Below are 12,798 nucleotides of genomic sequence, written 5' to 3' on the forward strand. Positions count from 1 at the left end.
CTGTGGCCTCAACCTCCCAGGCTCAAGGGATCCTCCCACTCCAAGCTCCCCAGTAGCTGGGATATAGGCACACATCGCTGCACCAGGCTAATTTTTGGTAGAGAGAGGGTCTCACTTTATTGCCCAGATTGGTCTCAAACTCCTGGGCTCAAGCAATCCTCCTGCCTTGGCCTCCCAAAGTGCTTGGATTACAGGTGTGGGTCACAGTGCCTGGCTTGCTCTATCCTTCTGTTTCACAAAAACAAAGCACAGAAGGGAATGCTAACTTCCTTTGCACATACCTTTCCTTCCCACTTTTAATTACAATGGAAGATACTTCTCTTGTCTGGTTCCTACATCTTCTCACGTACTCAGTGAAGAATACCAGTGCTTACTTAATATTGTTATCTATTCCCTCTTTTGTTACCCCCCTCCTTTTTTTTTTTTTTTGAGATGGAGTCTCACACTGTCACCCAGGCTCGAGTGCCCGCCACCACGCCTGGCTAATTTTTTTGTATTTTTAGTAGAGACGGGGTTTCACCATGTTAGCCAAGATGGTCTCAATCTCCTGACCTCATGCCTCGGCCTCCCAAAGTACTGGGATTACAGGTGTGAGCCACCGCACCCGGCTTTTCCCTCCTTTCTAATCTTCCTTTGCACATACCTTTCCTTCCCACTTCTCTGTAATTACAATGGAAGATGCTTGTCTTGTCTGGTTCCTACTTCTTCTCATATATTCAGTCAAAAATACCAGTACTCAATATTATTATCTATTCCCTCTCTTTTTTCCCCCCTTTATCTTTTCTTCAATCTTTGACCATATTTGAGACTCTCCTAACTTTTTAAAAAGCAACTAAATCACCTCTTGATCTCAAAGCAACCTTTCCAACTACCATCTCTTTAGCCTTCCCTCAGTCAACTTTCTTTAACAAGTTTTTTTTGGCCAGGCACAGTGGCATGAACCTATTGTCTCAGCTATTCAGGAGGCTGATGGCTGATGTCAGAGGATTGTAAGTTCAAGTTCAAGCCCAGCTTGAGCAAAATAAGGAGACCCATTTCCAAAAAAAAAAAAAAAGAATTCTTGGAAGACTCTCAGAAAATGGCAGTGGCACAGTTTTATCTGTCTTCAAATCTCCACATGGAATGAGAGCTCTGGACAGCAAAACCAAGATCCAAACCAAACCTTGGTCAGGCACAGTGGCTCACGCCCGTAATCTCAACACTTTGGGAAGCCGAGGTGGGTGGATCACCTGAAGTCAGGAGTTCGAAACCAGCCTGGCCAACATGATAAAACCACGTCTCTACTAAAAATACAAAAATTAGTCAGGCATAGTGGCACGCACCTGTAATCCCAGCTACGTAGGAGGCTGAGATATGAGAATAGCTTGAACCTGGGAGGCAAAGACTGCAGTGAGCCATTGCATTCCAGCCTGGGCGACAGCAAGACTCTGTCTCAAAAAATAAAAAAGAAACCAAAACCTTCAGACAACACTGCAACAAGCTAAGTTACCAGGTATCCCCCAAGACCCAAAATGTAAGTGCATAACAAAGCACCAACAGCTATAGGACCTGTACAGTATTGGTGTCCACGCGGGAGAAAGCAGAGAAAGCAAATGGACCTGAGAACAGGAGAACACTGAAATAATCAACAGGTAATCAAGGGAAAGTACAACTGTGAAAACTGAGAACTGTACTTAAAACTAGTAAGGGGGCCAGGCGTGGTGTCTCATGCCTGTAATCCCATCACTTTGGGAGGCTGAGGTGGGTAAATCATGAGGTCAAAGTTCGAGACCATTCTGGCCAACATGGTGAAACCCCATCTCTACTAAAACGAAACAAAAATTAGCTGGGTGTGGTGGCATGTGCCTACAATCCCAGCTACTTGGGAGGCTGAGGCAGGAGAATCACTTGAACCCGGGAGGTGGAGGTTGCAGTCAGCAGAGATCACGCCACTGAACTCCAGTCTCATGACAGAACTCCAGTCTGGCGTCTAAAAAAACAAAACAAAACAAAACAAAAAAAACTAGCAAGGGTTCTACCAAGGGACTGTAAGAGCCCTGTGGTCAAAAGGTCTGGCTGGGCCGGGCACGGTGGCTCAAGCCTGTAATCCCAGCACTTTGGGAGGCCGAGACGGGCGGATCACAAGGTCAGGAGATCGAGACCATCCTGGCTAACCTGGTGAAACCTCGTCTCTACTAAAAAATACAAAAAACTAGCCAGGCAAGGTGGCGGGCGCCTGTAGTCCCAGCTACTCAGGAGGCTGAGGCAGGAGAATAGCATAAACCCGGGAGGCGGAGGTTGCAGTGAGCTGAGATCTGGCCACTGCACTCCAGTCTGGGCGACAGAGCGAGACTCCGTCTCAAAAATAAATAAATAAATAAATAAAAAATAAATAAATAAAAAAAGGTCTGGCTGGACACGGTGGTTCACACCTGTAATCCCAGCACTTTGGGAGGCTGAGGTGGGTGGATCATCTGAGTCAGGAGTTTGAGACCAGCCAGGAAAACATGGTGAAACCTCATCTCTACTAAAAATACAAAAATTAACCGGGCATGGTGGCACACGAGGACCCAGCTACTGGGGAGGCTAAGGCAGGAAAATCGCTTAAACCTAGGAGACAAAGGTTGCGGTGAGCTGAGATTGCGCCACTGCACTCCAGCCTGGGCAACACAGTGAGACTCCATCTCAAAAAAAAAAAAAAAAAAGGTCTGAAGGGATGAAGCTGACCTGGCTGCCAGGGCTCCTTTCTGGGACAGAGCCCTACACTGTCCTAGAAGGGAGTTCCTAGAAGAGAAACTGTTGAGAGCAGAACCAAATTCAGTAGGACAGGGATGGTCCAGAACAAGCTGGGAAAGGGAACAAAAGCAACAAACCTCAGAAAGCAAGTCACCATATTTCTCACCACCACAGAAAAACAACAGAAGAAGGAGCTCTGTGAAGTTAGCAGAAGTTACTCTAAATCATGCTTCCTTCTAAAAGACCAGGAAAATTAACGTTACATAAAAATGAACAGAAAATATAGAAGTTAAATCTCATATAAAGTTATAGTAAGAAAAAACAGCATTCCTACAGACAATGAAAGCATGCCAGAAAGATATCCACGTATTATATCAAAATCGCAACTTCTATTTCAAAATGAGCTAAAAAGACATTAAGAAAATCATATAAGGCATGAAAGAATATCAATCAGAATTGGAAAAACTCAAAAATGAAATGAAAACTCAGAAAGGTATGAGCAATTAAGAATCAAAAGCTATTTACCAGATATCACCACCTGAAAGTCCCACACCTTCTCAATCTCAAAACATCCAAAACCTAACCCACCACTGTCCTTCCAGAATTCTTCTCCTGCTGTCCCTTCCTTAACAGTTCATCAACCTGCACATTCCTTTGACTCCTTTTTCTTTTTCTGAGTCAGGGTCTCACTTTGTTGTCCAGGCTGGAGTGCTGTGGAGTGATCACAGTTCTACAGCTCTGACCTCCCTGGGCTTAGATGATCCTCCTGCCTGAACCTCCTCAGTAGCTGGGACTACAGGCCTGCGCCAGCAAGACTGGATAATTTTTTTTCCTACTTTTCTTTTGTAGAGATGGGATTTTTCCACGTTGCTCAGGTGGGTCTCAGGCTCCTAGGCTCAAGCAATCTACCTGCCTCAGCCTCCCAACGTGCTGTGATTATAGGCATGAGCCATGGTGCCTGGCCTCCTTTGACTCCTTAATTCAGGTTCCACATTCAATCAACGAAGGGGTTGTTAGTAACACTAGAATCTCTCTCTCATCTGTCCACATCTTGCCATTCCCACAAGTATGAACCTTCTTTGGGACACCATCGTCATGCTCCTTGGACTATCCTAACAACCTCTAAACAACTCTTCTGCCTCTAGTCTTCCTCTGTGCCTCACCCGCAATTCATCCTTCACATTTAAGCCTTCAATGGTACTTCTTTCCTTGCCATTAGGATAACATCCGAACTCCTTTACATATAGAATGGTAAGCTGTTATAAATTCACAATCCCCAAAACTCAATGAACACTCCATACTACCTGTCAGTTTTTCCAGCATTTCCAATCTCTAGTGACTACAGACAGTCCTGATGTATGATGGTTCAACTTATAATTCTGACTTTATGGTGATGTGAAAGCCATAAACATTCAGTAGAAACTGTACTTCTCAGCTGGGTGCAGTGGCTCACCACACATGTAATTCCAGAACTTTGGGAGGCTAAGGTGGGAGGATCCCTTGAGCCCAGGAGTTCAAGACCAGCCTGGACAACATAGAGAGACCCCATCTCTATTTAAAATATTTTTTAAAAAATAAAAAAGATGGCCAGATGCAGTGGCTCATGCCTGTCATCCCAGCACTTTGGGAGGCTAAGGAGGGCAGATTATGAGGTCAGGCAATCGAGACCATCCTTGCAAACACGGTGAAACCCTGTCTCTACTAAAAATACAAAAAAATCAGCCAGACGTGGTGCAGGCGCTTGTAGTCCCAGCTACTCGGGAGGCTGAGGCAGAAGAATGGCTTGAACTCAGGGGGCGGAGCTTGCAGTGAGCGGAGATTGCGCCATTTCACTTCAGCCTGGGCAACAGAGCAAGACTCCGTCTCAAAAAAAAAAAAAAAAGGAAAAGGCCAGGCGTGGTGGCTCACGCCTGTAATCCCAGCACTGTGGGAGGCCGAGGCAGGTGGATCATGAGGTCAGCAGATCGAGACCATCCTGGCTAACACGGTGAAACCCCATCTCTACTAAAAATACAAAAAAATTAGCCGGATATGGTGGCGGATACCTGTAGTCCCAGCTACTCGGGAGGCTGTTGCACAAGAATCGCTTGAACCCGGGCGGCGGAGGTTGCAGTAAGCTGAGATCACGCCACTGCAGACAGAGTAAGACAGAGTGAGACTCTGTCTCAAAGAAAAAGAAAAAAAAAAGGAAATCATACTCCTTGAGATGCTAGATAGCAACAGAGAGCTGCTGCTCCAAGTTAGCCAAGAAGTTGTCTTGAACTTCTGAACTTACGATGGGTTTACCAGGATGGGATATAACTATACCATGAATCAAAAAGCAGCTGTACTGCAAATATTCCCCATCCCAAAACCACTTGTAACTCTGAATTCTGTCCACTTCTATTTTCAATATCACAACTCTACTCCATGCCACACTAAGTACTTAAGTAGACACCTACAACGGCTTTCTTAACTAGCTTTTCTGTCTCTGATCTTGTTCCTCTTCATTGCAGACAAAATAACTGCTGTAAAAGAATCCTCAAATTTTACAGTACAGAGCACCAACCTGGGATATTCTTTAATACATAAATATCTGAGTCCCCAATGCCCCTCCCAAGAGTCTGTTTCAGTAGAGAATGGCCAATTGGATTTTGTGATGCAAGTGTTCTCTGGATCTGAAAAATACTTCTTTAAAATTTAAATCAGACAAAGCATAGTGGCTCATGCTTGTAATCCCAGCACTCTGAAAGACCAAGACAGGTGTATCACTTGAGGTCAGGAGTTCGAGACCAGCCTGGCCAACACGGTGAAACCTCATCTCTACTAAAAATTAGAAAAAAAATTAGCTGGGTGTGGTGGCGTACATCTGTAGTCCCAGCTACCTGGCTACCTGGGAGGCTGAGGCAGGAGAATCGCTTGTACCTGGGAGGTGGAGGCTGCAGCGAGCCGAGATCGTACCACTGCACTCCAGCCTGGGCATGTGACAGGGTGAGACTCCATCTCAGGGAAAAAAAAAAAAAAAAGGAAATAAAAATTTAAAAAAATAAAGAAATCCAATCACATCACCTTTTTTTTTTTTTTTGAGACAGGGTCTTAGTCTGTTGCCCAGGCTGGAGTGCAGGGGTACAGTCTTGATTCACTGCAACCTCCACCTCCCAGGCTCAAGCAATCGTCCCACCTCACCAATTGGTGTCCCCTGCTCACCAATTTGTCTTTATTTCTAATACCTATCCTGTACCAACAATGCTCCAGTCACACCTAACTACTCCCAAGTTCCCAAACGTTATTTTCTCTATCTGGGCTTTCTCTCTTTTTAAAAAAAATTTTGGGCCAGGTGCAGTAGCTCATGTCTGTAATCCCAGCACTTTGGGAGGCCCAGGTGGATGGATCACAAGGTCAAGAGATGGAGACCATCCTAGCCAACATGGTGGAACCCTATCTCTGCTAAAAATACAAAAATTAGCTGAGTGTGGTGGCGCACACCTGTAGTCCCAGCTACTCGGGACGCTGAGGCAGGAGAATCACTTGAACCCAGGAGGCGGAGGCTCTAGTGAGCCGAGATTGTACCACTGCACTCCAGCCTGGCTACAGAGCGAGACTCCATCTAAAAAAAAAAAGAAAAAAAAATTGGGGGGCATGGTGACTCATGCCTGTAATCCCAGCACCTTGGGAGGCCAAGGCGGGTGGGTCACCTGAGGTCAGGAGTTCAAGACCAGCCTGACCAACATGGTGAAACCCCGTCTCTCCTAAAAACACAAAAATCAGGCGGGCGTGGTGGCATGCACCTATAATCCCAGCTACTTGGGAGACTGAGGCAGGAGAATGGCTTGAACCTGGGAGGCAGAGGTTGCAGTGAGCTGAGATCAAGCCATTGCACTCCAATCTGGGCAAGAGAGTGACACTCTGTCTCAAAAAAGAAAAAAAATTTAATTTTTATATAGGCATGCCGGCTCATGCTTGTAATCTCAGCACTTTGGGAGGTCAAGGTAGGAGGACTGTTTGAACCCAGCAATTGGGGGCTGTAATGAGCTGTGATCCCACAACTGCACTCCAGCCTGGGTGACTGGGCAACAGAGTGATACCCTGCTTTTTTTTTTTAAAAAAAAAAAAAAAAAGAGGGCTGGGCACAGTGGCTCATACCTATAATCCTGGTACTTTGGGAAGCTGATGCAGGCAGATCACCCGAGGTCGAGTTCATGACCAGCCTGGCCAACATGGTAAAACCCCGTCTCTACTACAAATACAAAAGTTAGCCGGGTGTGGTGGCGTGCACCTGTAATCCCAGCTACTCAGGAGGCTGAGACAGGAAAATTGCTTGAACCTGGGAGGCGGAGGTTGCAGTGAGCCAAGATCACGCCACTGCACTCCTGTCTGGGTTACAGAGCAAGACTCCATCTCAAACAAAAAAAGAAAAGAAAGTTTTTAATTTTTGTGAGTACATAGAAGGTATATATATTTATGCAGTACATGAGATTTTTTTTTTTGAGACAGAGTTTCGCTCTTGTTGCCCAGGCTGGAGCGCAATGGCACGATCTTAGCTCACTGCAACCTCCACCTCTTGGGTTCAAGTAATTCTCCTGCCTCAGCCTCCTGGGTCACTGGGATTACAGGCGCCCACCACCACGCCTAGCTAATTTTTCTTATTTTCAGTAGAGATAGGGTTTTGCCATGTTGGCCAGGCTGGTCTTGAACTCCTGACCGCAGGTGATCCACCCACCTCGGCCTCCCAAAGTGCTGGGATTACAGGTGTGAGCCACTGCGCCCGGCCCATGAGATATTTTTATATAGGTATACAATGTGTAATAATCATGTTAAGGGTAAACGGGGTACGGATCACCTCAAGCAGTTATCCTTTGTTACAAACAATTCAGTTACATTCTTTTATTGACACTTATTTTTTTTTGAGATGGAGTCTTGCCCTGTCACCAGCCTGGAGCACAGTGGCGTGATCTCGGCTCACTGCAACCTCTGCCTCCCAGATTCAAGCGATTCTCCTGCCTCAGCCTCCTGAGTAGCTGGGACCATAGGCGTGGGCCACCACACCCTGGCTAATTTTTGTATTTTTGGTAGAGATAGGATTTCACCATGTTGGCCAGGGTGGTCTCGATCTCTTGACTTCGTGATCCACCCACCTCGGCCTCCCAAAGTGCTGGGATTAGAGGCTTGAGCCACCACGCCCAGCCAATAGTTATTTTTAAATATACAGTAAGTTACTGTTGACTGTAGTCACCATGTTGCAAATATGAAATTCTAGATCTAGATCATTCTTATTTTTTAAATTTTTTTGAGACAGAGTCTTGCTCTGTTGCCCGGGCTGGATTACAGTGGTGTTGATTATGGCTCCCTGCCACCTCCACTTCCCAGGCTCAAGGGATTCTCCTGCCTCAGCCACTTGAGTAGTTGGAATTACGGGCATGCGTGACCACGACCTGCTAATTTTTGTATTTTTAGTAGAGATGGAGTTTTGCCAAGTTGGCCAGGCTGGTCTTGACCTCCTGGCCTCAAGTGACTGGCCCACCTTGGCCTCCCACAGTGCTGGGATTACAGGTGTGAGCCATTGCGCTGGGTTTAGATCTTATTCATCCCAAGTATTATTACTTTTTTGTACCCCTATGGGTTTTTTTTTTTTTCCAGACGGAGTCTCGCTCTGTCACCCAGGCTGGAGTACAGTGGTGCGATCTCAGCTCATTGCAAGCTCCGCCTTCCGGGTTCACGCCTCTCTTGCCTCAGCCTCCAGAGTAGGTGGGACTACCAGGCGCCTGCCACCATGCTTGGCTAATTTTTTGTATTTTTAGTAGAGACAGGGTTTCACCGTGTTAGCCAGGATGGTCTCGATCTCCTCACCTTGTGATACGCCCGCCTTGGCCTCCCAAAGTGCTGGGATCACAGGCGTGAGCCACAGTGCCCGGCCTTTTTTTTTTTATGTATTTACTTTTTAAGACAGTCTCACTCCATCACCCACGTAGGAGTGCAGTGGCATGATTTCAGCTCACTGCCACCCCCATCTCCTGGGATCAAACAATTTTCGTGTCTCAGCCTCCCAAGTAGCTGGAATTACAGGCATACATCACCATACCCAGCTAATTTTTGTTATTTTTTAGTAGAGATGGGTTTTCACCATGTTGGCCAGGCTGGTCTCAAACTCCTGGTCTCAAGTGATCCGCCTGCCTCAGTCTTCCAAAGTGCTGGGATTACAGGCATGAGCCACTGCTCCTGGCCCCTATGGGCTTTCTTGACTGTTGTTCCCTCTGCCTAGAACACATTCTACCCAGTCAACTCTTAATCTTTCCTGACTGACTAAGATGGATTCAGTGCCCAGCTGTAACACCCTACTTAGCCCTATCCCAGCGCTATCCTCTATCAGCAAGTGGTACAATTGCTTGAATGTTTGTCTGACTTCCTTATTAAGTTGTAAGATCTCTAAAGATAGGAATTTTGTTATAGTGTTCACTGTTCCATCTTCAAGGGCTTAATAGATTCTAAGATGTAGTAACGGTTCTAAAAATTTATAGACAAAATCTTTGATTCACTATCCAATTCCCCCTGTATATAATCCCATTAGCAGAACTCAGGACTCCACTCAACAACCCAGAAAACAAACATTTATTCTGATGGACTCTCTAGTAGTTTATCCAAAAGACAGGAAACTCTCCTAGAAACAAAGAAATCCCCACCTATAAAATGATGGATGCTCTTGGCACAAAACATTCAGAATCCTACCCTTTCAAAGTCTTCAGATAGATTTGGAAAAAAAACATCCACGAAAAAAATATCCAACTGGCTGGCTTCTCAACCTACACTGCATAAAACAAACTGTCAAACATCTTTCAGAGGACTTCAAGATGTACTCATTCTCTTATTTAGAACCTCATATTCTTCAGACAGGAAGTCAACTAACAGTATAACACCTGTGGCTTGAGACGGCATGCCCCAAGTTTTCCCTAGGTCTAAAGAGAACAAGACATTCTGTAACACTTTCTCAGAAGCATAAATGAAGAATACACAAGAGGATAAATACACAGGAGGATAAACACGGAGGTCATGGGACGTTTGCAACGAAGGTGTGTACACGTTTCTAAAAGCATTTCTGATCTGTACCATAGGAAAAAACCTGTCATACTCACTTCTGAGTCTTCTGCACTTTCATAATCCGAGAGAACAGCTGAAATAAAACAGAAATATGTGGAAAAACAGAAACCCAGAAACATTTTTTGGCTGCTTATTATAGGTCAGACTAAGAGTCTCATTTAATTCTGACATCAACCTACAACGTGGATAAAATTATAGTCTCCACTTACAGAAGGAGAAACAGACTCAGAGAGTAACTTGCACACGACTACACTGATAAAACCTATGCTCTTAAGCACTATGCTACAAAAAGCCACTCTGTGGCCCTAAATCCGTGTGTGAGAATGTCGACAGTTGGAAATAGATTTTCTGAGTTTATGTTAAAAAAAAAACTCTTGTCCTAATGGGTAAAAGATGCTACTCACCATCACCTTCAATGCCATCTTCACTCTCCTGAAGGAAAGTAGAAGACATGGGTTAGTTCTGTGATTTCCAGAGGTGGGGAGCCCAATAAAGAAATGTGGGTGAAGAGCTGAAGACTGAGCACAAAATGGTCGGAGAGGGAGACAAGTAGTAGCCAAGGCAGGTCCGGTCTTTAATAAGCAGTAGCCAAGGCAGGTCTGGTCTCCTTCCCTCCAAACCCGATTTCTGAATAAACATCCGCTTTCCATCCCCAGTGGCTCTGCCATCCTCCCAGAAACCCCCAATCCTTCTTCCCTTAGAACTCCGGATGCAAACTCGCATTGGGATAACTCCCCTTTTCTCGTAAAAACAAACAAAAAAAAGTCCCAGTATCTACTATCAACTCCCAGACACCCAGCATCACCTACACCCCGCCCCCGGCCGGCTCGCCGCCCGGTCCCCACCCCACCCCGCCCCGCCTGCGCGCACTCACACACTCCGACTCCTCAGCGCTCTTGGCGCCCCCGCTCTCCACCCGCCGCAAATGAAGGGCCCCGCTTCGGCCTCCGCGCTGTGAAGGCAGAGAGCCGCTGCCGCCGCCTCCGGCGCTACCGCTGCAGCTCCCGCCGCCCCGCAACGGGGAGCCGCCGCTGTCTGAGCCCGAAGCACCAGATTCCTCGTCCTCGGTGTCTTGCGAAGCGCGCTGCCGCCGCCGGTCCGCCATCTTACGGAGAACGGCCACCGCCGGCGAGCTACTTACGCACCTCGCCCGTCCCAGAGGCTGCTGGGAGGCTCGATAGCTACTCCCGGCGTGCTGCGCGTGCGGCGCTCGGCCATCCCGCTTGGGGTGGGCGGGACACGGGGCGGGGCCTTGGCCTGCGGCACGTTTGCGGCCGAACCGGATTACGTCTATCGGTGATGTAAGGGGGCGTGGCGCGGCTTCTGACTTCTCTTAGGCAGGCCTAGGGCGAGGGGAATTGAGACTTCAGCTGCCTCCCGGGTTCCTGGCCCGGCCATCTTGGGCTTCCCGAGTGGAAGGCATCGACCTGTCACAGCTTCACTGCAACACTGGGGCTGTTTCATGGTTTTCTGTTTCCGTTTCTCAGTTCTACCTACGTTTGAAGCAGGTCAATTTACTGCATTCCTTTGCTTGGTAATATCACGAATCAAGGTAAATCTTAAAAGCCGTAGTGCTGCGTCAGATTTGCTACACCAGCCCGGTTTTTAAGATAACGGGCGAAAGAGAAACCAATTGTCTGCAGTGAAGCCAGAGGACTTCTTGTTGCAGCGTTTTCTCTGTGTTCTCATTTCCTCTTCACGTTTCTTCCCACCCCAGCCATCACCTGTCCCAAAGTGCAGGCTGGTATGATGCCAGTGTTAATCGGTTTGGTTTGGTTTGGTTTTGAGGCAGGGTCTCTTGCGCAGGCTGGAGTGCAGTGGCACGATCACGGCTCACTGCAGCTTTGACCTCCCGGGCACAGGTGACCTCCCTGCTTCAGCGTTCTTCGTAGTTGGGACAACCGTCACACACTACCACACCCGGCTAATTTTTCTATTTTTTGTAGAGATTGGGGGTCTCGCTATTGCTCAGGCTTGTCTCCTGGCTGGGCTCAAGCGATCCTCTCGTCTCAGCCTCCCGAAGTGCTGGGATTACAGGCATGAGCTACTGCCCTTGTGAGGATTTTAAAACCTATTTAAAAATAAATGGTCAGTAGAAACGGATGTTGATTCAAAATCCTGACATTATTTCCTTCTTAAGGTTTATGGAAATCCTTTGATTTTGGCAAGGCATTTGTCACCAATGAAAAGAATCAGTGTATTTTCTTTGTACCATTATAAGGATATACAAAGTGCATGAGCTAAGTTTTTAGTGTATCTACAGGAGTGCACGCTAATAATGTATGTATCAAACAAAGGCCACTATGGCATAGGATTCTTTCCTGAGTAAAAAAAAAAAATTTTTTTTTTTTTTTTTGAGACGGAGTCTCACTCTGCCGCCCAGGCTGGAGTGCAGTGGCGCGATCTCGCCTCTCTGCAAGCTCCGCCTCCCGGGTTCACGCCATTCTGCCTCAGCCTCCCGAGTAGCTGGGACTACAGGCGCCCGCCACCACGCCCGGCTAATTTTTTGTATTTTTAGTAGAGACGGAGTTTCACCGTGTTAGCCAGGATGGCGTCGATCTCCTGACCTCATGATCCGCCCGCCTCGGCCTCCCAAAGTGCTGGGATTACAGGAGTGAGCCACCACGTGCAGCCTTTCCTGAGTAGAATTTTTATAAATAACATGGTTAAGGATCCTGATGTTTATCAAATTTATAGACAACATGAAACTGGAAGTAATTATGAATGCCTTCAGAGATTAAATGAAAATTCAAGGCCGGTTGCGGTGGCTCATGCCTGTAATCCCAGCACTTTGGGAGGCCAAGGCGGGCGGATCATGAGGTCAGGAGATCGAGACCATCCTGGCTAACACGGTGAAACCCCGTCTCTACTAAAAAATACAAAAAACTAGTGGCCGGGCGCGGTGGCTCAAGCCTGTAATCCCAGCACTTTGGGAGGCCGAGACGGGCGGATCACGAGGTCAGGAGATTGAGACCATCCTGGCTGACATGGTGAAACGCCGTCTCTACTAAA

At 47.0% G+C, this 12,798-nt stretch overlaps 1 protein-coding gene across 1 annotated transcript in view; it reads right to left on the bottom strand.

Moving 5' to 3' along the window:
- CASC3 (CASC3 exon junction complex subunit) overlaps positions 1 to 10,962 on the bottom strand; it is a 33,960-nt gene extending 22,998 nt beyond the window's left edge. The window contains exons 1-3 of the mRNA XM_008012802.3: positions 10,661 to 10,962; positions 10,191 to 10,218; positions 9,822 to 9,859 (exon numbers count right to left, since the gene is read on the bottom strand). Of these exons, the coding sequence (XP_008010993.3) occupies positions 9,822 to 9,859; positions 10,191 to 10,218; positions 10,661 to 10,891 (297 nt within the window). The 5' untranslated portion in view covers positions 10,892 to 10,962. The remainder of the gene's footprint in view (positions 1 to 9,821; positions 9,860 to 10,190; positions 10,219 to 10,660) is intronic.
- Positions 10,963 to 12,798: the final 1,836 nt, after the last annotated feature.

This window comes from Chlorocebus sabaeus, chromosome 16, assembly GCF_047675955.1.
Source record: "Chlorocebus sabaeus isolate Y175 chromosome 16, mChlSab1.0.hap1, whole genome shotgun sequence".
Classification (NCBI taxonomy): Eukaryota; Metazoa; Chordata; class Mammalia; order Primates; family Cercopithecidae; genus Chlorocebus; species Chlorocebus sabaeus.